The 24,898-nt window shown below is 46.2% G+C and overlaps 2 protein-coding genes across 13 annotated transcripts in view; one reads left to right on the top strand and one right to left on the bottom strand.

The window, feature by feature from the left end:
- Positions 1–19,807, top strand: part of LOC147435840 (uncharacterized) — a 268,590-nt gene extending 248,783 nt beyond the window's left edge. For 4 of the 6 annotated variants that reach the window (XM_086488756.1, XM_086488758.1, XM_086488757.1 and 1 more), the window contains 3 exons: positions 18,566–18,780; positions 18,854–19,077; positions 19,166–19,806. In XM_086488756.1, the coding sequence (XP_086344882.1) occupies positions 18,566–18,780; positions 18,854–19,077; positions 19,166–19,281 (555 nt within the window). In that variant the 3' untranslated portion in view covers positions 19,282–19,806. Of the gene's footprint in view, positions 1–18,565; positions 18,781–18,853; positions 19,078–19,165 lie in introns of all 6 variants that reach the window. The other 2 variants (XM_086488754.1, XM_086488755.1) reach the window with 2 other exon arrangements.
- Positions 1–20,240, bottom strand: part of LOC147435839 (uncharacterized) — a 269,080-nt gene extending 248,840 nt beyond the window's left edge. For 4 of the 7 annotated variants that reach the window (XM_086488763.1, XM_086488760.1, XM_086488761.1 and 1 more), the window contains exon 1: positions 19,853–20,240. Coding sequence is in view for 3 of the 7 variants with exons in the window: in XM_086488760.1 (XP_086344886.1) it covers positions 19,853–19,947 (95 nt within the window). In the remaining 4 variants the exon portion in view is untranslated. The remainder of the gene's footprint in view (positions 1–19,852) is intronic. The other 3 variants (XR_015185121.1, XR_015185122.1, XR_015185120.1) reach the window with 2 other exon arrangements.
- Between the last annotated feature and the right edge of the window lie 4,658 nt (positions 20,241–24,898).

Genomic DNA, 24,898 nt, shown 5'->3' with positions numbered 1-24,898 from the left:
CGACCTTTCTTGCGGATACATGCGATGATAAAAGAGTGTTAATAGCACAAGATCATCAGTGGCGTGTATTTATGGTATGCAATCGAGGACGTTTGCGATTTCAAGAGGGGGGTATGTCACGAGGACGTGGCAGTTATTAACCATGTCACAGAGATGTGGCAACTGCTAACCTTGGTTGTTGGTTTCTTTCCAATGGGGTTTATTTTATTTGTTTAATACCCTCTTCTTGAAGTAGCAAACGGTCGGACATTGTATGGCCAATGTGAACGGTAGATTCACCCGCAGACGGGACGTGGTCGGCACTGGAATTCGTATGGTAAGAGGATGTCTAGGCTCAGAGCAAGATCATATAGGTCCCCCCGTCGCACTTAGCAAGTTGGTGGATGCTAGGAAGTGAACTCAATTAAGGCGTAAAGTCAAGGTGGGATTTCCAACAAAAAGTATGCGACAGTTGGGCCACATTGCATTTTTGGATGCGGTCCCAATGAGGATAGATGGTCAGAAGACCAGTGGGAGCCCAACGGAAGCATCTCCTAAAATTTGGGGAACTGCTATTTTGGGCCGTGAAATGTGTTCGCGTCATTACCTTCGGTATGACTAGGGGAACACTTTATAACTCTGCCGCGAAGTCAACTGACGCGTCGGTTGGGATATTTTTAAGCGGCGAACCCGAAACGGGAAAATGCTTGTAAATGCGCCAAGTGTCACATTTTCAGGGACTTGCCTCTTCCAGAAAAATGGGCGCTGATTTTTAAGCTGGGAGAAGCCTCATTTGCAACCTGTCACAGGTTAAGAGCTATGGAGTGCTTTCTTTCCCTCTCATGTACAGTGTGGTGCTAGGAGTGATGCCCTGCACACTACACACTGCTCTCTCTCTCCCCTACGTGCAGTTATGTGATGCCCCACAAGAGGGCTACTCATTTGACTGATGTACAGTTGTGTGGGTTCATGCTTTTGTGCTGAGGCAAGAGCCTCCTTGAGCAGGAACAGGGGTAGCTAACTGCTGCTCCAAAGCAGGCACTGGTGAGGGTCATAACCTCACCGTACAGGTGCAAAATCAGCGCTGTGTATGCGCTGTAAATTCACTGTTTTTCAGCCATACGGACGCCAGGATCATTGGGAATCGTGCCCCACTGGCAAAGAACAGTTAGGGGACTGTTTGGGACTGAAAACAGGGCAAAAACCAGTAAATACAGCGTGCTGAATTTACTGTTTTTGGACAGGAATCAGAGGGTATACGCCAGTGCAAGCGAGTTCAAGCAGGGGAATTGGTTTCGCGCAAGTTTTGGGGCTGTTATGCTGCCGAAATTTGGCCAAATCAAATGGTATCTAGGTGGATACACGTGAAGGATTCCCAGGACCTTACCTTGTAATTTACCCTCCTAAAGAATAAAGAAATACCGAAAGGGGCGCCAATTTTGGGGCCTACAGGTTGTCGGCGTCTGCTCGGAGCATTCTAGCTTCCGAGCCGTGTGTGAGTTGAAGTGTTAATTCCCATTACAGGTTCTCTTTGCAAAGTGCTCTGTGTGTGTGTATAAAGTAAAGAATTTCGGGTGAAAGCCAACGCCTACCGCCCTACGGGCCGGTTACATGGTTCCATTGCCGGGATATCAATCACTTTTTCCTCAAAGAGTGAGCCTGGATTGTTCAGGGTAAAGACACACATTGCAAGAACGCGGGGATTACACTATGACCGACAAGGGGAAGGGAATTATGGAAGAGGGTTCCTCTCCAAAGGACAGGCAGGAGATTCCTATGGTTTTTGAGATTGGCGAGAGCTCACGGCCACGTCAGTCTGTACCTCCTGTCAACGTGAATGTCCCTCCAGTAGTACAGGGCTTTATGACAGGGCAACTCGAGGATGATGCGTTTAAGACTCAGTTGCCGCGGTGAATGTCTTTTCGCAGCTGGTGCAGAATCCGAGGTTTATGGAATTCTTGCAAGCGCCACCAGTGCAACATCAAAATAGGCAACCTACGCCGCGTACGGAGCTTGTTGAAGCTCAAGCCCAGGTACTTCATGAGGCGCAGGAGGAAAGGGAACACTCGCATGTTGCGGAGTCGGGGGCTCCAAAGCAGGTTCCTCCCGTGCTTGAACAGGTGGCTAGAACGCCTATTCCACAGGTTATGCCAGTTCAGCCCGCCACCTTTCAGAGCCAGCATGCTGTCTTGAATGGGCAGGGAGCTGGATACCAGGCTATGCACTCAGTTTTTCCACCACCCACGGTACATCCTGGGTATTTCGGGGGTGGATCAGTGTTCCAAAGTATGGCTGGTTATGCGTCTGGAAGTCAGCCGTACATGCCAGGAACAGTGTTCGGGGGTATGCAAGGCATCATGCCAAACCCCATGTATGGTACTATCGGCATGCAGCAAGGTTTCCACAGCAACCAGGGCCAGTTTGGGGTGCCACAGGGTCATTTTGGCATGGCTGGTTTTTCTGGACAGCAGCCAGATATCGCACCTCTGACGCAAAATGTGAATGGCCAACACGTGCCGATCATGCCTACTATAGTGCCCATGTTGCAGACCATCCCGTATGACAACTTGGGGGCACTAGAGAAGCCGAAGGCTTACAAAGAAGGTGGTGCAGCAGTAAAGTTCAGTACCTTCAGTGGTTTCGAGGACAAGACAAAGGCACTCACTTTCCTCCAGCAGTTTGATACAGCTTATGCGGGAGGGAATTTTACAGAGGCCTCGAAGGTTAGGAAAGCTGCCACTTTCTTAAAGGACAATGCGCTGACATGGTGGACGACATTGTTAATGCAAGGACAGGCACCTGCCACTTGGGTTTACTTCAAGCAAATGTTTGCATCTGCTTGGCTATCAAATGAATTTGAAGCCGATGTCCTGACAGATTGGCACCAGCTTACGGCAGTTTCGTGCAAGAGCTTGCTGGAGTACAATAGGAGGTTTTGTAAAGCATTACTCTCAGTGACCTCCTACAGATTTGTGCCACTGACAGAGCAGATAGAGAAGTATTGTTGTGGGTTGCCTAAAGGGCTTCGCGATTACTGTACAAAGAATAGAGTGGCTACCCTTACTCAGCTTATGGAAGTTGCGAACACTGGTCTTGCCCTGTTGAAAGGAGAGGACAGTGGATTTCCGAGCAGTGATAAAGGAGGGCAGCAAAAGAAAAATTCAGCGAAGAAGCCCTTTGTGAAGACGGCTCCTGATGCGTCACAGGGGTCTGAACAGGCCACCAAAGACAAGGATTCAGCTGGGACTTCTGGAGCGCAGGCAAAGAAACAGAAAAGGAAGCCTTTTGTGCGCAAGTCGCTCGAGGAAAAGAAGGTCCTAATGGCTGAGAACAAATGCTTTATATGCGAGCAGCCTGGTCACTTTTCTATCAATTGTCCACAAAGGAAAAGGCCAGCTGACTCAGAGGATAAAGAAGACCAGAAAGGCAAGAAGCCAAAACCCACGGCAGGTTTAGTGCCAGACATGGTGGGTGACAGGCCCAGCACAGATGCTGGTGAGTTATGCAGGGCATGGGGTAACGTTAGAGATCAGACGGCACTCATCTTCTTTGATCCAGGTGCCAAAGCCAACTTTATCTCACCAGAGTTAGCTATGAAGCTCGGCATCACAGCTGAAGAGATGGGGTACACAGCAGAGGCAGGGTTGGCATGTCCTGGCCACTCAGAGTGTGTTACTCCCATCATTGGAAAACTGCGTCTACATATTCAGTCGTATGTGGACACTGAAGAGTTTTACATCATGCCGCTGGAAGGTTGTGACGCCTTGTTGGGGATCCCGTGGATGTTCCGAGTGCATGGAGTCTTGGATGCCTACAACAAAAAGATCATTGTACAGCATAGGGGCAAAACTCACATCTTGGATGTAAAGCTTAAAGGAGAGTCAGTCCCTATTGTATCTGCTTCTGCTATCACTTCTGTAATAAAGAATCATCTTTCTGTGTACTTGATTTTTGCACGTGATGTCTCAGATAGTGATCAGTCAAATTTATCTGTGTTAGATAAAGAAAGGTCAGCATTTTTGCAAAAGTTTAGTGACTGTTTTTCTGATTCATTACCGTCGCAATTGCCGCCAGAGAGACCTGAGGACCATCGGATAGATTTGGTGCCAGGGTGTAGCCCACCAAATAGACCTCCCTACAGGGTTAGTGCGGCGCAGCAGAAAGAGATTATGGGCCAGGTTGAGGAGTTATTAGAGAAGGGGCTGATTCAGCCTAGTTCTTCACCCTTTTGCTCCCCAGTGCTCCTAGTGCAGAAGAAGGATGGCTCATGGCGCATGTGTATTGATTACCGTGCGTTGAATAAGAATACCATCAAGAATAGGTTTCCTATTCCTCGCATTGATGATATTCTCGATCGTTTAGAGGGTGCTGCAATTTTCAACAGGATAGACCTGAAGAGTGGGTACCATCAGATTCGTATAAGCCCAGAGAATGTGCACAAGACTGCGTTTAGAACGACATTTGGTCTTTATGAGTTTCTAGTGATGCCGTTTGGGCTAACAAATGCTCCAGCCACGTTCAACAGAATGATGGACCGGATTTTCCGCTCGCATCAACAGTTTGTTGGAACATTCTTCGATGACATGATTGTGTATTCGAAGAATGAAGAGGAGCATAGGCGTCACTTGACCATTGTGTTCGAAGAGCTGCGCAGTCACAGGTTACTTGTCAATCCTAAGAAAAGTGAATTCTTCCTTGAAGAGATCCACTTTCTGGGCCACAGTCTCAAAGGATGGTGTTAGAATGGATCCCGCAAAGGTCGAAGCTATCAAGACATGGCCAGACTTGAAGACTGTGCACGATGTCAGAAGCTTCTTGGGATTGTGTTCCTACTATAGAAGGTTTATCAGAAATTTTGCAGAGATAGCATCGCCTCTTCACGCATTGCAAAAGAAAGAGGTCACTTTCAGATGGACCCAAAAAGAGATTTCAGCTTTTAGTCTCTTAAAGGAAAAGTTGACTTCAGATCCAGTTATTGTTCTGCCAGATCTCAGGAAGTCATTTGTGGTCCAGTGTGACGCGTGTGGCAGTAGCATCGGAGCAGTGCTAATGCAAGATGGACGGGTAGTAGCCTATGAAAGCCGAATTTTGCAAGGGCCAGAGAGGACTATGCAAGTCTATGAGAAAGAGCTCTTGGCCGTGATTCATGCGCTTTCTAGCTGGAAGCACTACCTCTTAGGTGCTGATTTTGTTGTCCAAACAGATCATCAGACCTTGCGATACTTCTTGACACAGTCAAAGTTATCCGAAAAGCATATGCAATGGACAAACATTCTTTCCATGTTCCACTTCCAGATTATGCATGTGGAAGGCAAGAAGAATGTTGTGGCTGATGCGTTATCAAGAAAGCCACAAATTTCAGCTGTGTCAATTCCTTATCATCATGAGTTAGATGACATGAAGGAACAGTATATTGCTGATGAAGATTTTGCAAGGATCTTTGAACAGTTACAAGAGGGGCAACATTACGAGCACTACCTCCTCAGAGATGGTTTTATGATGATGTATGGCAGACTTTGTGTCACTAGGCCACTGCGACATAAGGTCATGGAAGAGAGTCATGTCCCACCGTATGCAGGGCATCGTGGCATTGATGCAACAGTTAAAGCGGTAGAGACGTTCTTCTATTGGCCTACCTTGAGGAGAGATGTGGATGCCTTTGTGCGAGCATGCATAGTTTGCCAAAAGGTCAAGTTTGACAGGCAAAAGGCACCAGGGTTGTTACAACCACTGCCGATTCCGGATAAGCCATGGGAAAGCATTGCTATGGACTTTATCTTTGATCTTCCAAGGACACCAACAGGGAATGATGGTATATGGACCATTATCTGCAGGTTCAGCAAGCAGGCCCATTTTATCCCTGTCAGGAAGAAGATAAAATCTGATCAGATGGCACGCTTGTTCATGTACAATGTGTTTAAGTACCATGGTATGCCACAATCGATTATCAGTGATCGTGATCCTCGCATGACCAGTTTGTTCTGGAGAGGATTGTTTGAGAACATGGGTACTACGCTCAAGTTCTCGTCTTCGTTTCATCCACAAACTGATGGACAGTCAGAAGAGGCCAATTCTACTGTCTTAGATCTGCTGAAATGCTATGTGTCAGATAATAAGGGCAAGTGGGAACAGTATTTGCCTATGCTTGAGTATGCGTACAATAATACGGTGCATTCGTCTACTGGCAAAGCACCTTTTGAAATTGTTGAAGGCGGCAAAAAGGTTCCTCCCATTTTGCACACAAAGGACAAGATCTTTGAGGCAGATCGATATGTTGAGAACATGGATGAGATGTATAAGAAGATTAAAGTTGCCTTGGAGAAGACTCAGGCAAAACAGAAAAAGGCTGCTGATCGTCACCGTCGTGAATTGCTACTATCACCTGGTGATTGGGTTCTTTTAAGGTTCGAAAAGGCAAGGTTAAAGAAGATGAAGGGTAAGGAACGGCTGTTTCCTAAGCTCAGCATGCGTTACTATGGGCCTTTTCAAGTGCTTGACAAGATCAGCGATGTGGCTTACAGGCTGAAATTGCCTGATGCGTGGAACATTCATAATGCGTTTCACGTGAGTCTTCTAAGACCCTTCGTGGGTGATGTGCCAGAAGATATGCCAGTTGAGGATCAACCAGAAGTTGAGGAACTTGATGAGATCCTGGTACCTGAGCAAGTTTTGGCACATAAGGACAGAAAAGTTAAAGGACAAGTTGCAAGACGCTATTTGGTGAAGTTCAAGAACTATCCGCCTATGGATGCAAAGTGGATGGAAGAGCATGAACTGTCAAAGTCACCAAATGTATTGCAGCTTTACCTTGAAGCCTTTGGGTTACAGCCTACTTATGCCCCAACCCAACGTGTGCAAAGGAGGGGTAATGAGAGAGCTAATACATCAAATGTACATATGAATTCAGTGCCATAGATGGAAATGGCAAAAGTATGAAGGCCTCATTAAGTCATTTGTATCTATGTATGTTACGACCTTTCTTGCGGATACATGCGATGATAAAAGAGTGTTAATAGCACAAGATCATCAGTGGCGTGTATTTATGGTATGCAATCGAGGACGTTTGCGATTTCAAGAGGGGGGTATGTCACGAGGACGTGGCAGTTATTAACCATGTCACAGAGATGTGGCAACTGCTAACCTTGGTTGTTGGTTTCTTTCCAATGGGGTTTATTTTATTTGTTTAATACCCTCTTCTTGAAGTAGCAAACGGTCGGACATTGTATGGCCAATGTGAACGGTAGATTCACCCGCAGACGGGACGTGGTCGGCACTGGAATTCGTATGGTAAGAGGATGTCTAGGCTCAGAGCAAGATCATATAGGTCCCCCCGTCGCACTTAGCAAGTTGGTGGATGCTAGGAAGTGAACTCAATTAAGGCGTAAAGTCAAGGTGGGATTTCCAACAAAAAGTATGCGACAGTTGGGCCACATTGCATTTTTGGATGCGGTCCCAATGAGGATAGATGGTCAGAAGACCAGTGGGAGCCCAACGGAAGCATCTCCTAAAATTTAGGGAACTGCTATTTTGGGCCGTGAAATGTGTTCGCGTCATTACCTTCGGTATGACTAGGGGAACACTTTATAACTCTGCCGCGAAGTCAACTGACACGTCGGTTGGGATATTTTTAAGCGGCGAACCCGAAACGGGAAAATGCTTGTAAATGCGCCAAGTGTCACATTTTCAGGGACTTGCCTCTTCCAGAAAAATGGGCGCTGATTTTTAAGCTGGGAGAAGCCTCATTTGCAACCTGTCACAGGTTAAGAGCTATGGAGTGCTTTCTTTCCCTCTCATGTACAGTGTGGTGCTAGGAGTGATGCCCTGCACACTACACACTGCTCTCTCTCTCCCCTACGTGCAGTTATGTGATGCCCCACAAGAGGGCTACTCATTTGACTGATGTACAGTTGTGTGGGTTCATGCTTTTGTGCTGAGGCAAGAGCCTCCTTGAGCAGGAACAGGGGTAGCTAACTGCTGCTCCAAAGCAGGCACTGGTGAGGGTCATAACCTCACCGTACAGGTGCAAAATCAGCGCTGTGTATGCGCTGTAAATTCACTGTTTTTCAGCCATACGGACGCCAGGATCATTGGGAATCGTGCCCCACTGGCAAAGAACAGTTAGGGGACTGTTTGGGACTGAAAACAGGGCAAAAACCAGTAAATACAGCGTGCTGAATTTACTGTTTTTGGACAGGAATCAGAGGGTATACGCCAGTGCAAGCGAGTTCCAGCAGGGGAATTGGTTTCGCGCAAGTTTTGGGGCTGTTATGCTGCCGAAATTTGGCCAAATCAAATGGTATCTAGGTGGATACACGTGAAGGATTCCCAGGACCTTACCTTGTAATTTACCCTCCTAAAGAATAAAGAAATACCGAAAGGGGCGCCAATTTTGGGGCCTACAGGTTGTCGACGTCTGCTCGGAGCATTCTAGCTTCCGAGCCGTGTGTGAGTTGAAGTGTTAATTCCCATTACAGGTTCTCTTTGCAAAGTGCTCTGTGTGTGTGTATAAAGTAAAGAATTTCGGGTGAAAGCCAACGCCTACCGCCCTACGGGCCGGTTACATGGTTCCATTGCCGGATATCAATCACTTTTTCCTCAAAGAGTGAGCCTGGATTGTTCAGGGTAAAGACACACATTGCAAGAACGCGGGGATTACACTATGACCGACAAGGGGAAGGGAATTATGGAAGAGGGTTCCTCTCCAAAGGACAGGCAGGAGATTCCTATGGTTTTTGAGATTGGCGAGAGCTCACGGCCACGTCAGTCTGTACCTCCTGTCAACGTGAATGTCCCTCCAGTAGTACAGGGCTTTATGACAGGGCAACTCGAGGATGATGCGTTTAAGACTCAGTTGCCGCGGTGAATGTCTTTTCGCAGCTGGTGCAGAATCCGAGGTTTATGGAATTCTTGCAAGCGCCACCAGTGCAACATCAAAATAGGCAACCTACGCCGCGTACGGAGCTTGTTGAAGCTCAAGCCCAGGTACTTCATGAGGCGCAGGAGGAAAGGGAACACTCGCATGTTGCGGAGTCGGGGGCTCCAAAGCAGGTTCCTCCCGTGCTTGAACAGGTGGCTAGAACGCCTATTCCACAGGTTATGCCAGTTCAGCCCGCCACCTTTCAGAGCCAGCATGCTGTCTTGAATGGGCAGGGAGCTGGATACCAGGCTATGCACTCAGTTTTTCCACCACCCACGGTACATCCTGGGTATTTCGGGGGTGGATCAGTGTTCCAAAGTATGGCTGGTTATGCGTCTGGAAGTCAGCCGTACATGCCAGGAACAGTGTTCGGGGGTATGCAAGGCATCATGCCAAACCCCATGTATGGTACTATCGGCATGCAGCAAGGTTTCCACAGCAACCAGGGCCAGTTTGGGGTGCCACAGGGTCATTTTGGCATGGCTGGTTTTTCTGGACAGCAGCCAGATATCGCACCTCTGACGCAAAATGTGAATGGCCAACACGTGCCGATCATGCCTACTATAGTGCCCATGTTGCAGACCATCCCGTATGACAACTTGGGGGCACTAGAGAAGCCGAAGGCTTACAAAGAAGGTGGTGCAGCAGTAAAGTTCAGTACCTTCAGTGGTTTCGAGGACAAGACAAAGGCACTCACTTTCCTCCAGCAGTTTGATACAGCTTATGCGGGAGGGAATTTTACAGAGGCCTCGAAGGTTAGGAAAGCTGCCACTTTCTTAAAGGACAATGCGCTGACATGGTGGACGACATTGTTAATGCAAGGACAGGCACCTGCCACTTGGGTTTACTTCAAGCAAATGTTTGCATCTGCTTGGCTATCAAATGAATTTGAAGCCGATGTCCTGACAGATTGGCACCAGCTTACGGCAGTTTCGTGCAAGAGCTTGCTGGAGTACAATAGGAGGTTTTGTAAAGCATTACTCTCAGTGACCTCCTACAGATTTGTGCCACTGACAGAGCAGATAGAGAAGTATTGTTGTGGGTTGCCTAAAGGGCTTCGCGATTACTGTACAAAGAATAGAGTGGCTACCCTTACTCAGCTTATGGAAGTTGCGAACACTGGTCTTGCCCTGTTGAAAGGAGAGGACAGTGGATTTCCGAGCAGTGATAAAGGAGGGCAGCAAAAGAAAAATTCAGCGAAGAAGCCCTTTGTGAAGACGGCTCCTGATGCGTCACAGGGGTCTGAACAGGCCACCAAAGACAAGGATTCAGCTGGGACTTCTGGAGCGCAGGCAAAGAAACAGAAAAGGAAGCCTTTTGTGCGCAAGTCGCTCGAGGAAAAGAAGGTCCTAATGGCTGAGAACAAATGCTTTATATGCGAGCAGCCTGGTCACTTTTCTATCAATTGTCCACAAAGGAAAAGGCCAGCTGACTCAGAGGATAAAGAAGACCAGAAAGGCAAGAAGCCAAAACCCACGACAGGTTTAGTGCCAGACATGGTGGGTGACAGGCCGGTTACAGTTCTCCTAGATTTAGTTCTAGGTTCCACACGTATATTTTCTTTTGGATTCACCTACCACGGGTGATCCAGTTACACAAGCACTGACTGTTGGAGAGACAGTTATCCATATTTCGGGTGTTCTCCCTTCAAAGGGGGATGTGGAGCCAGCTTGGGAGTCGATTTCCGCAGACTACTTCCTTTCAACACCAATGGCTCCATGTGCACCAGACAAGATTGACAGTCTTGTTGGTAACTTTCTACAGCACCTTGTTCTTCTCTTGCAGAGCTTGGGAGCGCGATCTTCTCTTGATCTTGTCGTGTTAGCTGCAGTCTCACATTAATATGTGTTTCTTTTCTGTTAATTATTTATCCTCGATTCACTCTGAGAGTGGAGTGATATTCTCTCGGGTGGTGTTCCAAACAGGTGAAGATCAATAGCAGTTTTCACTCTCAGTTCTGATGAAGTTCCAGATACAGTTTGAACTTTGCAGTGCATCACCGAGGTGTATCCAGTAGTCCAAGGCCTTCTATTGGGAGTCCATGGTAGCTTCTTCATTGACTTGGTCTCACTATTGATGTCCACTATGAGCTGCAAAGAGGGTGTTAAGTTTTGGCATCTCAAGTGAACTATCCAATGTGATCCCATTATTTATTTTGGCTTTTAGATATTTGTTTTACTTTTGTCAAAGTTTGGGTAGGGCAATTTACTGAGGTTGCTATATAAGCAACCCCTTGCCTCCATTGTATTACACATTCAGTTATTCATTGCCAAGGTTGATTGGTTCAGGAGACTCTCTCTCTCTCTCTCTCTCTCTCTCTCTCTCTCTCTCTCTCTACCTCTACGCTTCCGCATCGTCGACTTTGACAGTTTGCATATCCAGCCATTCGTTGTACGAGCATCCATCTGGTTTGCAATTTGGTTCACACCATCTGAGTTGCGGCAGCAAAGGCTGGAGGTAACCAACAAGGGAAACGTTGATCCAAGAGGCAACCCATTGGTTGCGAGTATATGAATCATCACCATCCATGTCTTTTGGACATTTCCACATCACCCAGGGGAGCCTCTCTCTCAAAGGTAGCTGTGGCAGACATCATCTAGAAGGCCATTTATTCCAGATCATGTTATGGCTTGCATAAGGTTCGGTACCCGTACCTCACCTTAAGCAGGAGGGGATGTCACATACACATGGCTGTGTGTGCCACATGGACATGCTTCATCAACTTCTAGAGCCAATTTTGTACATATCCCTAGATAGGCGTGTCTAGAATCCTAAGAGCATTAGTACCGACAATTTTGTGTGCTAGGATCTGCATGTCCGAACGAGTCCAATAAATTAGGTCTTCCAAGTTTGAAATGCTCTTGCACAAACGGATTGTACAAGCGTTTTGACAGATGTTATTACACTTCGGTGGGCATCTGCATGACAAGCATGTAGATCTAGGTTAGAGAAACGTGTCGATCCATTCGGTTCGTCAAATGGGTCAAAGATTAGTGAGTTATCGTCAAAGAACTCCAACATGCGCACATTTTTCCCCGACCTGTCCAAAAATTCCCAACCTAACCTAAATTCCCTATAGAAGAAGCCGTAGAGCCAACGTTTTGCATCGGATGAGCTAGAGCTTGCACCAGTTCTAGCATTTTAGCAAATCAACACCCAACATTTTGCGAGTCGGGACTCAGCACCTTTGGCGTTTTGGCTCACCCTCGCAAGTGCATCCTCGCCGGATCAGTAAATCAGCCAAGTGTTTTCAGATTTCAGCCTGTGTCCTCGCGAGATGTCCTAGATCTGCTAACGCTAGCCTCTCTCTTGCATCCCGGTACTTTGGCAACCCATTGAGCCTCTTCTCGCCATTCCTTCACCCCATCAAGTGCTCCCATTGCTATCCATCATCGGCTCTATCATGCGTATTCAACCTTGCTTTGCGTGATGGATCGGTTGCATTTTTGCAGCTAGCTTTCAACCCTTGATTCTTCTCACATCGGGAGCGCAAATCAGCCCCACATCTACCCCTTGCTGGCCATCAGCAGCCCCTCATCGAGACCGATCAAAAGGTGCATAAAATCAACCCCGGAGGTGTTTCATCTTGAAGAGTTACACGGCGACATTTCCCAGAGTCAATAGAGTCTTCATTGAGGTATTACATGTGTGTACATTCCATTTGGCATTTACCCAATCAAGAGGAAATACCATATCAGCAAGGGTATGGGGGGCCCTTGAGAGGGTTGGTTGGGACCCCATCGGGTGTCATTCTCCTCTTCTCTCTCTCTCTCTCTCATAAATCATTTTGGCTTGTAGAAGACATTTAATACAACATTTCATTCTCTCTCTCTCTCTCTCTCTCTCTCTCTCTCTCTCTCTCTCTCTCTCTCTCTCTCTCTCTCTCTCTCTCTCTCTCTCATCCCCATTTTTGTACCTTTGTGGCATTATACCATTGCTCAGCTTACCAGCCACCCATAGGAGTCGGTAGCACTCCTATCTCAGTTTCTAGTTTATAGTTTTCTTTGTTTGTACCCAGACTTGGTACTAGACTCACCATTGTAATCAGTTTGGTCTCATAGGTCATTTTGGCCTTTTGTAGACGTTAATATATCATTTCATTTCTCTCTCTCTCTCTCTCTCTCTCTCTCTCTCTCTCTCTCTCTCTCTCTCTCTCTCTCTCTCTCTCTCTCTCTTTGCACCTGCCACTCTCGAGTGCCTCCCCTCGGTCTCAGCCGGCGTGCCTAATCTTTTCAGACCTTCAACCCGTCTGCCCGCAATTGCCCCGCATAGCTTGCGAAGTCTACACACTTTCAGCTTGTGCAGTCTACACACCTGCTTGGATAGGGGTTAGGGACTAAACCTCAGTACAAACCCCCCCCCCCGCGCGGTCAAACTCCAAAGTTCATGGGAAGCATATTTCATGGGAGAGATGAGGAAATTACAGCAAGAGGTAGCACACCTCAAGACGGAGTTCTCAACCAAAGAAGAAAAGATTATTAATCTTGAGGCTCAACTACAAGAGGTTAAAGCTAAACAGGAGACTCGAGAAGAAGCCATGAAGCAACACACCCAAGAGGAAATTTCTGCAAGAACACAGCAGGAAAGCACCCCACCTAAGGTAAAATCTGAGACCTTTGTCAATGAAGTGTTATCTGTTTTGAAGGAAAATGAAAGGGTGAAGAGCTTGGAAAGTCACATCAGAGTTGGAGGTTTACTAAAAGGTTGGGCAATAGGTACCAATCCAGATGAATAGCTTGAAGGATACATCCTAGATGCAGACATACTCAAGGAAAGACTCACCAAGGTGGTCCCTTTTGTAGACCTTGGTGACCCAATTGACACCCAAGTAACAGGCTAGAGTTTGCTATTATGACGTAGATGACAAGGTCAAGATAATGAAGCAGACCAAGTCACTACAAGGTACATCAGTGTGGTGGATTTCAGATGAGTTGACACCCCTACAACTAAAGAATAGAGCTAGAGACTTTGCCAAACAAGGAAGCAAGGAAGCAAGAGAAATGGGCAGTGTACAAAGGAGGGAAAGCTATCATTAGAGATTTCAAGAGTCCATCACCCGCCTCCAAGACATGGACCTGACACTTGTAGCATCTAGCCACTTTAAGCGCATGGTGATCTATACCATTGTAATATTTACCTCTCATGAGTTATGAGAGTTTTGAGGTTAATGAGCACATGCACTATTTTTCTTTTCTTGTACCCGAAGTGGATTGTATCCAAAGATGTATCTGATTTGTCCCATAGGTCGACTTCAACCTCCAATGGATGTTAATAGACTCTCTCTCTCTCTAGTCTAGTTTAATTTATTTTGTTAATCTGACTTGATATCAGATACACCGCATTGTAACTTCCTGGTCTCATAGGTCACTTTGGCCTTTTGAAGACGTTAATATAACATTTCATTTCATTTCATTTCTCTCTCTCTCTCTCTCTCTCTCTCTCTCTCTCTCTCTCTCTCTCTCTCTCTCTACAAGAAAATGAAAGGAACCATCATTCGTGCTAAGTAGCGCACATGCAAGCAAGGAAAAAAGTAAAGATTTGTCAAAATGTAAAGTTTAGATCTTGTCAACCATTTCAACTTTGTTGCACCTGACAGTGGTATCAAAGCTTTGTGATTTGCACTAATCTGCAAATATCTGAATTTTCTCTCTCTGGTGTTTGAATGTGTGTTGTAGCCTTTTGCCCAAGGCTGCTTCTCTCACTCTCACGGAACTGTAGGAACTACCATTGCTCGTAGGACCATGCACCTTGAGCGTAGGAAATGCAAACACTGTATACCGAGGGTTAGAGTTGTGGTGCGCTTGCAAGAGGATAGATGACTTGGTGTGCACGTTGGACCACCTCGACATAAAGGAATTATAGCATGGATATTTGCAGTCGTAACTTCTTCAACATCACACATCGCATCATTGAAGACATGCACTGGAAACATGAAGATGTTGATTGCAAGTATCAAGATTTGCCAGTGGCCTATGACGACAAACCAAATCAGTCTATTAGCTTTGGAGTCTTGGTATTGTTTACACAACCATCTCTCCCATCTGCTTGTAAAATTCCATCATTCCAAAAGAGGCATTGCATCGTCATTGATCTGTACACATCTTTGGCAACACATCAGGTCCACACCATCTGCATCTTCTTAGCAATCAATGGCCATTAATCCAGAGCCAAAAGGTTACAATCAGAGGCAACCACCGCAGGAGTCCGCAAGCACCGTGAGCCTACATTCGCACCCACATCCGTTGCGGAGACAAGGATTCATTTAGAGCTTTCATCATAGGGAATCTAGTCGAAGCCCCAAGAGGAGCCTCATTCTTTGAGGAGTTATCTGGCGGTTTCATGAGACATCATACAAAGGACTTGTCATGGTTCGTGGGCATTCCAAAGGACATATCCTTCATCGTCCATTTGGCGTTGCTCTCGCCAATCTTCCCACGTAGTGATAGCTTAGGCTGGCCATTCACCTTCGTGGACATTGACGTTTGCATATCCAGTCATTCGTTGTACGAGCATCCATCCGATTTGCACTTTGGTTCACACCATTTGAGTTGGGGAAGCAAAGGTTGGCCGGTAAACAACAAGGGAATCGTTGATCCAAGAGGCAGTCCATTGATTGCGAGTAGATGTATCATCACCATTGCTTGCGAACAGATGTATCATCACCATCCCTATATTTTTGGAAATTTCCACATCACCCGAGGGAGCCTCTCTCTCAAAAGTAGTTGTGGCAGACATCATCTAGAAGGCCGTTCATTTGAGATCATCCAATGGCTTGCATGGAATTCGGTACCCGTACCTAGAAGGGATGTCACATGCACATGGCTATGTGCCACATGGACATGCTTCATCGACTTCTAGAGCCAATTCTGTACCTATCCCTAGATACGAGAGTCTAGAATCCTAGGAGGACTAGTATCGGTAATTTTGTGAGCTAGGACCTGCATGTCTGAACGGGTCCAATAGATTAGGTTTTCCAGTTTTGAAACCCTCTTGCATAAATGGATTGTACAAGCGTTTTGATAGATGTTATTACACTTCGGTGGGCATCTGACATGACAAGCATGTAGGTCTAGGTTGTGTCGGTCCCGTCATAGATTAGTGAGTTATCGTCAAAGAAAACCAATATGCGCACATTTGCACATTTTTCCCAGCATGTCCATAAATTCCAGACCTACCCTAAATTCCCTATATAAGAAGCCGTAGTACGAGTTCTGGCATTTTGCAAATCAACCCCTTTGGCGTTTTAGCTCACCCTTGCGAGCGCATCCTCGCCGGATCAGCAAATCAGCCAGCATTTTCAGATTTTAGCTTGTTTCCTAGCCAGAGATGTCCTAGATCTGCTAATGCTAGCCTCTCTATTGCAGCTCGGTACTTCGGTAACCCATTGAGCCTCTTCTCGGCCATTCCCTCGCAGCATCAAGTGCTCCCATTGCTGTCCATCATCGGCTCTATCATCATATGCGTTTTCAACCCTACTTTACGTGACGGATCAGCTGCGTTTTTGCAGCCAGATCTGCGTTTCTGCAGCCAGCTTTCAGCCCTTGATTCCTCTCACATCCGGAGTAACCCACATCTACCCTTGGTGACCATCAGCAACCCCTCATCGAGGCGGATCCAAAGGTGCATCAAATCAGCGCCACAAGTGCTTCATCTTGAAGAGTTGTCGTGGCGACATTCCACATCGAGTCAGCAAAGTCTGCATTGAGATATTGCATGTGTGTAAATTCCATTTATGCAATCAAAAGCAAATACCAGATCGGCAACGATGTGGGGGGCAAACCAAAAAAGAACAAACCAGAAAAGACGTTTAGCACTTCAAAACATCTAAACTGAAAGAGATGACGGAGTTCCACTCCCAGAGTGTACTGGCCCCAAAACCCTCGCGCCCCTTTCGGTATTTCTTTGTATTACTTTCTACCGGATACAACTTCGGGGCTCTGCTCTACTCTTCGGCGATGTAGTATGCTAGAAGAGAACCCCCATGTACATATTTAAAGGCTCTTGGCCTCTCCAAAAGCAGTTACATGAAAAGTAACACTTCTAAAAGCTTTTGGTCCAAAGTCTAGCATACATGTGGTTGTACGTACAGCGCTGCCACGTCGTCAGCTTACCCAAAATCTGGGTTTCTCCTTGTCTCTTGGGGTTTTAGGCCCCTCAGCCAAGATCTGTAAGTTGGTCAAGGTTGGGATTCTAATCCTACCCCTATTAGTCTTCAGTTGAAGGTTTTAGGCCCCTTGGCCGTCTATAGTAAGTTGATCTTCAGGTAGTGCCACGTCACCAACTTTGTGACAAGATAGCTTGCTGTCTTTTGCGACTCAGATCTGAATTTTCACATCCTGTGCTAATTTTCATGGATTTGATGCGAGTCTTGCAAGCAAGGAGAGGTTGTCTACTGGCTGCAGTATATTTCATATTTGAAGGAGTCATTTTGACCGCATGTAGACGCAAATTCGGAGGTGAAGAAGCAGTGCAGAGGAGAGATAAAGGCTGGCTATTCATTTCTGTCTCAGATTTGATGCTGATCTGAAGTTGTACTGGCCGATTTGGAGCATTTTCTTCCAAGTACTTGAGCTTATCCTCCTCACACGACTATACTCTTCCCATCAACAAGTCTGAAGGTGACACAAAGGGCGATGGTGTTGGATAATCAACAAGTGCTAAGTGGGATTGGTATACAACCGAGATGGGTCTGGCCTGTACAGCAGACACAAGCTTCCGGAGCCTGACACAACCGACAGGATTGTCTATCCTGCCCTGCAGTATTCTATACAGAGGTGGTGTGCTTCATGGAATGGTGGACTCGACTTGTCACATGCATTCTTCAGCCATGGAGGCCTCAGATCAGTTGCTAAGAGTTTTGGAGGTCATCCCGTCCAGGTCTAGTGAGAGAGGGTTTTATGATGGAGTCAAAACAGTAACAAAGGCAGACTCTTTTATTAAACTAAAATGAACAGCAACTGTTTTCAGCCAATTCGGAGGCCTGTGAAACGCATACCCTGGCTGGAAATGCAGAGAGGACGTTTCCATCCCTGAGGCATAGGTTTCTTGCAACCTAGCAGTTGCCATTGAGGAGCATATCCATGCTGATGTTTGTGAAGATATACTTGTCAATAAGTACTCTAAAACCTCATCAAAAATGATAAATGAAGACACTTAAATGTTTGTAGTCAAGCCTTTGCATCTTACTAGGCTTGCATGAAGGCTTGCTTACAGTAAAGAATGGTCCTCTACGTTGATGTGAACAAGCATCGGTACGGGGAGATTCAAAACATCAAACATGTTCCAATTGCATACACCAAGGTACTCTCTGTAATCCAGACTAAGAAGCAAAACATGATTGAGAGCACGGCAGGGACCATTGTAGTTTGAGACATTACTCACAATTCGACTATTGATGAAAAAAGGCATAGTGGAGGGAGGTGAGAGGGGAGAAGCTGAGTAGAATTGCAGCTTTGATACAAATCTGGTCATATGCTTGCTGCTTTTAAGTCTTGATTCCATCATGCTAAGATTATTGCCCATTGTAATCAATAATTCTTTCACCCAATGGATGTACATGCAAGCTTCATAAACTTGAAGGCAAAAGTCCATAGAAGTGGTTAGTTTCTTCTTGTTAATGTTCATGGGTCTATCGCGCTTTTGAGGCTTAAATGTTGTCATCAAATACAGGATCCAATCTTGTTTCAAGGATCTGTTAGATTCAATCTCGATCCCTTCGAGCTCTATGAAGATGCAGAAATTTATGAGGCATTAGAAAGAGTGCATCTGATAGCAAAAATTCTAAGTCTGGACAGGGGTCTAGACAGCTTAATAGCTCAAAATGGAGAAAATTTTAGTGTTGGCCAGCGACAGCTGATATGTCTTGCAAGGTCTCTTCTTAGACGGTAAGTATCTTGAGAATTTGCTATGCATACAATTTGTCAGGACTGCTAGCTAAACTTGCAAGTGTTTTTGAAGATCACAAATCATAGTGATGGACGAAGCCACTGCCGCAGTCGATGGGGAGACAGACACGCTAATACAAAGAACCATACGAACAACCTTCCAAGATTGTACCATGCTCACAATTGCTCATAGAATTGACACTATAATTGATTGTGAGCGTGTCCTGATTCTGGCAGCAGGCGGTCAAGTTGCAGAGTTTGACTCTCCACACAATCTTCTCAATTCCAATAATCAAGGTTGGATGGGTGCTCTCTCTCTCTCTCTCTCTCTCTCTCTCTCTCTCTCTCTCTCTCTCTCTCAGAGTTTCTTGTCTTTACAACGCAGGGATCTTTGCTGAAATGGTGAGGCAAGCTGGCCCAATTATTGCAGAAAGGCTGCACAAAGCTGCATATGATGCGGAAAGTCATCGTCTAAGAGAGCAACAGTGCATTATAGAATAATGTCGCCACTCCAAGACAGGAGCTTATTATCAAAAAAAATTCATCCTTGTTTTTGGCGGCTTGGCCCTGTTACTGACAGATTACTACTTCAAGAGCTGCCACCGCATACAAAGATTAGGGGATGGGCATTCAACATCATCATTGTAAATGAAGCTGCCCTCTATTCCTGAGGACAGCCCTCTCCTCAAAAATCTGTGGGGGGGATTTTTGCGTATTTTGATGTTGCAGAACAGTTTAGAGTTCAACAGAAAGTTATAATGAAGAGTCCCCCCTCCCCTCAACCAAAAAAAATAAGATGAAAGAAAAAAGAAAAGAAAAATGACACTTAATCATTTGTATCTATGTAGAACGCACTTACGATGAACAGCTGAAGAAGAGACACCTGTGCAGAGATGATGAAATCTCTCTCTCTCTCTCTCTCTCTCTCTCTCTCTCAACCTCAACCATGAGGTCTTGAATTCAAGACTTCTCTTGGGATTGTTCATACGCCGCTAAAAAGTTCTCTCTCTCTCTCTCTCTCTCTCTCTCTCTCTCTCTCTCTCTCTCTCTGCATGTGTACATGCGCACGCACCTCAGTAGCAAATTCCATACTGACCACAACCAAATGCACTCGAGAGCTTTGCTGAAGAACAGGGCTGGACACGTTGAATGTGTTGAGGAGAGCATATAGCATCGTCAGTTGAAATCTGTAAAAGCAGCGAGGCGGTCGCCGAAGCTCTCTTCCCTCATCGCTTCCTAAACTCTTCGATAAGAGCAGGCTCCCGTAGACAAACTAGAGGCGAAAATGAGCTACATCCCCGTAGCTATGGAGAAACACAACCATAGAGCCAGATTTCGGCAAAACAACCAGGTAGCACTACACCTAGAAAGAAAAAGGCGGAGTCGGCGTGTTTCTTTCCGACATCGGATAAGCAGAAGAGAGAGAGAGCGCGCGCGCGCGCACACACACACACATTTTGAAAGAGAGAAGTGGGAGGCGGGCCTCAGCACTAAAGGGCACAAGTAATTTAATAAAGCTCAAGCGATGGGATCTACGACAGCGAAACTAAGACACGAAGATCGGGATGCACGCAGCCGTAAGATGAGCCAGAGTAAATTAAAACATGAAAAAGTCAACTTGAACAAGCAGTGAGCCTGTCCAAATTTATTTATTATTTCATGGTTTACCCACATGTCAACGAAAACGTCGTAGGTGTAATGGTTAGTGCATTAGGCTCTCACGACGGTGGCGAGAGTTCGAGTCCGGGTGCCTGTGACGAGTGCCTATTTTTTTCCACCTTCCATTCGCCTCGAGATCCGCATGCTTCTCTCTTGCCCGTTGATCCCACCACTCGCCCCTCATTAGGGCTCCGAGCCCTTCAGTGTTCAGGGGCCCTCATCACTATATCACACGGGCATGCTCAAATGGGATCAATGGTGGAGGAGGAAAACGCGGGGCGCACCAATCGTAGACCGTCGGATTCGGTAGTTGCCCCGAATTTACTAGTCTGCACGAATTTACAAATTTGCCTCGAATTTACTAATCGGCCCACATTTACAATATGACATATTCGAATCTCCTACATTTCAACGAACGCATGCGGGCATAGAGGTTAGTGCACATGGCTCGTAGTGGGGAGGTCATGGGTTCAAGATATAGGGTGCGGATTGTCCCGAATTTACAAGCCTACCCGAATTTACTTTTCTTCCCGAATTTACCAAATGTCCTGAATTTACAAATGTGCATCTGACGGTCCGAATCACCTCAACCATAAATCCCATTTGAAGCCGCCCGTGTGAGATAGTGTGGAGGGAGGCCTAAGGACTAAGTGACAAGGGTGGGGGAGGGTAGGATCTACGATCGGAGCATTGTGGGCCGTAGTTCTGGGTACCCCATATTACTTTTTGTAATTTAGGGTACCCCATTTTGCGATCGTGGGGTTTGAACACGTGACGTCACCCATGTGAGGCACATTTCCTAACCACTTCGTCTTGCGTGCGCTTCTGAAGAATGCGGGTCCTAATTTAGTTAAAACACGTGTGCAAGGTGACGATTACGAAAGTAATCTAGGTACCCTAGATTACAAAAGTAATATAGGGTACAATAATCTAAGGTACCCTAGATTACTTCCAGTGCCGTCGCCAAAATCTACGATCCACAATCGCCTCATTGTAGATCCCACCCTCCCATGCTCGTGTCACTTGGTCCCGAGAGGGGGTTGTGACTAAGTGACACGGACATGGGAGGGTAGGATCCACGGTGGGAAGATTGTGGGCCGTAGATTTTGGCGACGGCATCGAAAGTAATTTAGGGTACCCTAAATTACTTTTGTAATTTGTAATCGAGGGTACCCTAGATTACTTTTTGCGTTGGTCGTCTTGCACACGTGTTTTAAGTAAATTAGGGCCCGCATGCTTCTGAAGCGCGCACAAGGCGAAGTGGTTAGGGCATGTGCCTCTCATGGTCACGTGTTCAAACCCCACACCCGCAAAATGGTGTACCCTAGATTACTTTCGAAATGTGGGTACCCTAGTAAAAGTAATATAGGATACCTTAGATTACAAAAAGGAATCTTAGGTACGCACATTCCAGTTCTACGGCCCACAATCTTCCCTCAGTAGATCCCACCCTCCCATGCCCATGTCACTTAGTCACGGGCGGGGGGGGGAGAGAGAGAGAGAGAGAGATCCCTTAGGTGGCCTTCACATAGGCCTTCTGAAATAGCCCTATAAAACCACCTCTATCTGCATGCCCTCTTACTTGCCTCTCACGGCACTCACACTCTCTAAACCAAAGAGCAAGTAGGAGCGTGTTTTTATCCTCGCAAGAAATATGTTTATGATACACACTTTTTGCTTCCCAACATCGGCTCTTGGCATCGATGGCCTCATCTTTTGGAGTGCAACAACAGCGACAAAATCTTTGAGCATTGTCCCTTCTACACTGGTCACTACGGCATAGCACACGAGAGAGAGCACTTCATCTTTCTCGCCGTTCGGCATCGATGATGCACTTCTGTTTGGTGGCGAAAGTCTACATCAATACATAGCTTTTCAACATCATAGACATTCGACGTTCGGCATCGACTTTGGTGACTCCAGATTCTCACAAACACGCTCTTTGGTATCATAGAGAACGAGATAGAGAGACAATACAAGGTACAGATTGTCGTTAGCAACCATTTCTTATCTCTCTCTCTCTCTCTCTCTCTCTCTCTCTCTCTCTCTCTCTGGCTGCACAAAGTTGCATATGATGCGGAAAGTCATCTTCTAAGAGAGCAATAGGGAATTATAGAATAATCTTGCCACTCCAAGACAAGAGCTTATTATCGAAAATTTTCCATCCTTGCTTTTGGCGGCTTGGCCCTGTTTACTGACGGATTACTACTTCAAGAGCTGCCACCGCATACAAAAATTAGGGGATGGGCATTCGACGTCATCATTGTAAATGAAGCTGCCCTCTATTCCTGAGGACATCCCTCTCCTCAAAAATCTGTGGGGGGGATTTTTCGCATATTTTGATGTTGCAGAACAGTTTAGAGTTCAACAGAAACTTGTAATGAAGAGCGCCCTTGCCCCCCAACCCCCAAAAAGGAAATAGATGAAAGAAAAATGACACTTCATCATTTGTACCTATGTAGAATGCAGTTACGATGAAAAATGAAGAAGAGATACTTGTGCAGAGATAAATCTCTCTCTCTCTCTCTCTCTCTCTCTCTCTCTCTCTCTCTCTCTCTCTCTCTCTCTCTCTCTCTCTCTCTCTCTCTCTCAACCATAAGGTCTTGAGTTCGTACGTCGCTAAAAATTTCTCTCTCTCTCTCTCTCTCTCTCTCTCTCTCTCAACCATAAGGTCTTGAGTTCGTACGTCGCTAAAAATTTCTCTCTCTCTCTCTCTCTCTCTCTCTCTCTCTCTCTCTCTCTCTCTCTCTCTCTCTCTCTCAACCATAAGGTCTTGAGTTCGTACATCGCTAAAAATTTCTCTCTCTCTCTCTCTCTCTCTCTCTCTCTCTCTCTCTCTCTCTCTCTCTCTCTCTCTCTCTCAACCATAAGGTCTTGAGTTCGTACATTGCTAAAAATTTCTCTCTCTCTCTCTCTCTCTCTCTCTCTCTCTCTCTCTCTCTCTCTCTCTCTCTCTCTCTCTCTCTCTCTCTCTCTCTCTCTCTCTCTCTCTCTCTCTCTCCACACATGCATGTGTACATGCCCACGCACCTCGGTAGCAAATTCCATGCTGACCACAACCAAATGCACTTGAGAGCCTTGATGAAGAACAGGGGACCTGGGAATGACACGTTGAATATGTTAGAGGAGAGCATATAGCATTGTCCGTTGGGTTTTTAACAAAGAGAAAGGTGGGGGGGGGGGGGAGGGGGTTGGGCGGGGTTGGGGTGGGGGAGGGTGGGATCTACGGTGGGAGGATTGTGGATTGTAGATATGAGATGCGGGTACCCCGGATTACTTTTCGTAATCAACGGTACCCTAAATTACAAAAAGTAATCTAGGGTACCCCATTTTGCGATCGTGGAGTTTGAACACATGACCTCACCCATGTAAGGCACATATCTTAACCACTTCATCCTGCGTGCGCTTCTGAAGGATGTGGGTCCTAATTCACTTAAAGCACGTGCGCAAGACAACGACACCAAAAGTAATGTAGGATACCCTAGATTACAAAAATAATATAGGGTATCCTAAATTGCTTTCGACGCCGCCGCCAAGATCTACGGTGCACAATCGCCTCACTGTAGATCCCACCCTCCCATGCCCGTGTCACTTAGTCCCCCGGGGGCCGCGGGGGGGGGGGGGGGGGGGGCTCACGGTGGGAAGATTGTGGGCCGTAGATTTTAGCGGTGGCGGCGTCGAAAGTAATTTAGGGTACCCTAGATTACTTTCAACATTGGTCATCTTGCACGTGTTTTAAGTAAATTAGGGTCTGCATGCTTTTGAAGCGCGCGCAAGGCGAAGTGGCTAGGGCATGTGCCTCTCATGGGTGAGGTCACGTGTTCAAACCCCACGCCCACAAAATGGGTTACCCTAGATTACTTTCAAAATGTGGGTACCCTAAATTACTTTTGTAATCTAGTGTACCTTATATTACAAAAACTAATCTAGGGTACGTGCATTCCAAATCTACGGTCCACAATCTTCCCACCGTAGATCCCACCCTCCCATGTCCATGTCAGTAGAGAGAGAGAGAGAGAGAGAGCGCTTAGATGGCCTTCACATAGGCCTTCCAAAATGGCCTCTATCTGGTGTATGTGGATGCCCTCTTATAGTAGTCAGGTAGTGAGCAGATTTACGCGAGCCTCTCGTGCCCATAAATGTTTTCAGTCAAGGTTAGACTATTTATTGGTCACTAACTGAGGAGAATTTACCTGCTACCAAGAGGCAATTCGGATGGAAGATAACGTGAAGTGGGAGCAAGCAATGTAATCGGAGTATAACTTGATTATGGCAATTGTGACTTAGGAACTAACAAAGTAGCGAAAGGGCAAATAAGCCTTTCCTTACATATAACAAGAAATACCCAAAGAAGATCCTAAGCCTGAACATAAGGCTAGATTGGTTTCTAAGGGATTCAAGCCGAAAAAATGCGTGGACTTTGATGAGAGTTTCTCTCCAGTAGTCAAGATGACTACAT

The sequence above is a fragment of the Adiantum capillus-veneris genome, chromosome 18, assembly GCF_014529385.1.
Source record: "Adiantum capillus-veneris isolate H3 chromosome 18, ASM1452938v2, whole genome shotgun sequence".
Lineage (NCBI taxonomy): Eukaryota > Viridiplantae > Streptophyta > Polypodiopsida > Polypodiales > Pteridaceae > Adiantum > Adiantum capillus-veneris.
The sequence above is the reverse complement of the archived record's forward strand: the minus strand, read 5'-3'. Positions and strand labels throughout refer to the sequence as shown.